At 46.0% G+C, this 2,464-nt stretch overlaps 1 protein-coding gene across 1 annotated transcript; it reads right to left on the bottom strand.

The window, feature by feature from the left end:
• Positions 1 to 281: 281 nt before the first annotated feature.
• Positions 282 to 2,002, bottom strand: LOC131236681 (ethylene-responsive transcription factor ERF022-like). Its single transcript, XM_058234006.1, has one exon. It carries the CDS (start codon positions 1,954 to 1,956, stop codon positions 1,351 to 1,353), a length of 606 nt encoding a protein of 201 aa, XP_058089989.1. The 5' UTR covers positions 1,957 to 2,002; the 3' UTR covers positions 282 to 1,350.
• Positions 2,003 to 2,464: the final 462 nt, after the last annotated feature.

Genomic DNA, 2,464 nt, shown 5'->3' on the forward strand with positions numbered 1-2,464 from the left:
CCAATGCGTCTCACTGTGATGAAGAGAAACTCCAAAAATCAGCCTGATACAAAATTCAGGCGGGTCACACTGCGTTAACTTAGACGTTTTAGGGGCGATTTTATGTTGCTTCCTTTCACGTGGCTCACTTGAGTTTTGAATAACGCTGATTTTTTCCCCTTTCTTTGGGATTTACGTTGAAAATGAGAAAAAAATGACTGATGTACGGAGTGGATAGCACACACAAAGTACGGTGGGCCCCATAGAGCCTGGGTTTTGTAGCTGTTGTGTATAAGAGGCGTTGTACGGGTTTCCGGTCCCACACATTCCTACTTTGGAACCATGGAGTCGTCTTGATGAGTGCCCGTACAATTTGTTGACATCCTAGGATTCCGTATACGTGGACCCATAATTCAGTGATCCTAACCATTAATCCATAGGCACGCCTTTTTTTCTTTTTTTTTTCCACAGCCACTACTGTTAAAATGTGGACAAACCGTATCTTTGTAGCAACCGTATTGAAAGGTTGGATCTCTCAATATGGAAGATTTCTGCAGCATCACCCTTCCATAGCGGGTGGGCCTCACATGCAGAAGCTGATCATACTGTTCCTCCTCGAAACCACACCCATAAACACAATACATTCCGACCCAATTTCCATTTCAAATTCAGATTAAAAAACAAGGCAGCAAGGCACTCACAAAAAAAAAAAAAAAAAAAAAAGCCCACATAAAAAACAGTGGCAGTTGAAACAACTTTGCAACTGGGCCATGGCAAAACTGGCATTGACCCTTCTGTCTATAGTACATCGATGACACGAAGGACATTAGCAAGTGATTTTGGTAATTTCGTAATACTTTTGGACGAAAATTAACAAAATGCCTGGATTCCATAGACAAAGCAGACTTTCCACTCGTTAATCGCACACGCGTGTGCAATAAAACTCGTGTACGCGCCACACATGTGCCAGCATGACGTACAAGTGCGCTATCTAATCCATTCATCAGGTTGATCCGACCTTGACACGTACTCCCAAAATTAAATCTAGTCCAATCAGCATGTAGGCCCCAATACTGGAAACCGTACATTAGAAAATTTGAGCCTAGTTTTTCAGAGCCGTACATTTATTTTGCAATCTGTGGCCCACCTGACAAGTAGAACAACTGTGCCTTGGGTTATGGTATATATATATATATAGTGATTCCTTTCTGATGGATGGATTGGATCCGATACCTATTGTGGCATGGTGGCACATGTGTGGCGTGTACATTACCTATATTGCACACGTGTGCGCGCTTAGCAAGGCTTTTCCGTAGAGGGCACTACGGTCATTTGTAATTTTACTCTAATAAATACTGGCACCGCACCCGACTACGAAATCCGGCTCCACACCACCAAGCTATGGTGACTGACATCATCCCCGCACAGATCGAGGGCAAACTCGTCATTTCCAAAGGCATTTTGGTAATTTCTGGTGCCACACGAGGTCAGAAATTCATCCTCCAGTTCTAATCTGACAGGGCTGTGCAGAGGAGCCTCTTTCACATCGTCAAAGAAACTAAGGATCTCTTCATCCAATTCCCAAAATGACCCGGACCCCGAAATCGAGATCGGTTCGGGCACGGATCGGCCCGATACATTCCGGGCGAGTTTCTCCGTTTCGGCTGCTTTCGCAGCGGCCTTCTGTATGTCTCTCCGCGATGCTGAGTCAGGCCGAGGCAGCGAACTCGCCAACTCGGGGAAGTTCAGAGTCGCCGAACTTCCCCTCAAGAAGAAGGCGGCTGAGTCGTAGGCGCGTGCCGCCATCTCGGCCGATACGAAGGATCCGAGCCAGATCCGAGTCTTTTTACCGGGCAAGCGGATCTCGGATACGAACCGGCCCCAGCTGCGTCGGCGCACGCCTCGGTATGATAAATCCGATTTGCGGGGGCGCTTATCGGATTCATGCTGGAGCGTGTCTGATCGGGAGTCTGCCATGAGAGAGTGTGAGGGAGAGAGGGAGAGAGATGGGATGGAACGAGAGAACGGAGGATTCCCGCGCTTTTTGTAGGGGCGCGTGGGGCTTTTTCGAATACTTGTGACGAAAGCCAGCTGGAGGTGGGGCACACGGATTTTGTTCGCGAGGACAGAGGGTACGGTCCGGAAGATCACGGAGGATAGGAAGTTACTGAAATAACCCTGGCTTTGATTTCTTCTTCTTTTTATTTTTTATTTTTTAACGTTGAATACGTCCGTTTAGTAAAACTTTGATACTCTGGAAGAGTGCAATGCATGATACGCGTGCACTTAAAAATTACTTGCAAACTGCAGGCATGCCGGTATTCAAGGAAACCGTTCAAATTTTGGGTTATGAGTTTAGATCTATCACAAACTAAAAGGAACCCTTATTTGGTTATCTTAATATCACATTGATGTACATCTATTGGACGGTTAAAAATGAAAACTATCCACTGGTCTTGTTTTAACAGACAAGTGTCCGGGAATC

The sequence above is a fragment of the Magnolia sinica genome, chromosome 2 (assembly GCF_029962835.1).
Source record: "Magnolia sinica isolate HGM2019 chromosome 2, MsV1, whole genome shotgun sequence".
NCBI classification, from domain to species: domain Eukaryota; kingdom Viridiplantae; phylum Streptophyta; class Magnoliopsida; order Magnoliales; family Magnoliaceae; genus Magnolia; species Magnolia sinica.

Bases quoted from the DNA above. Each gene is read 5' to 3' on its own strand.
- LOC131236681 (XM_058234006.1), bottom strand. From the start codon at position 1,956: ATGGCAGACTCCCGATCAGACACGCTCCAGCATGAATCCGATAAGCGC.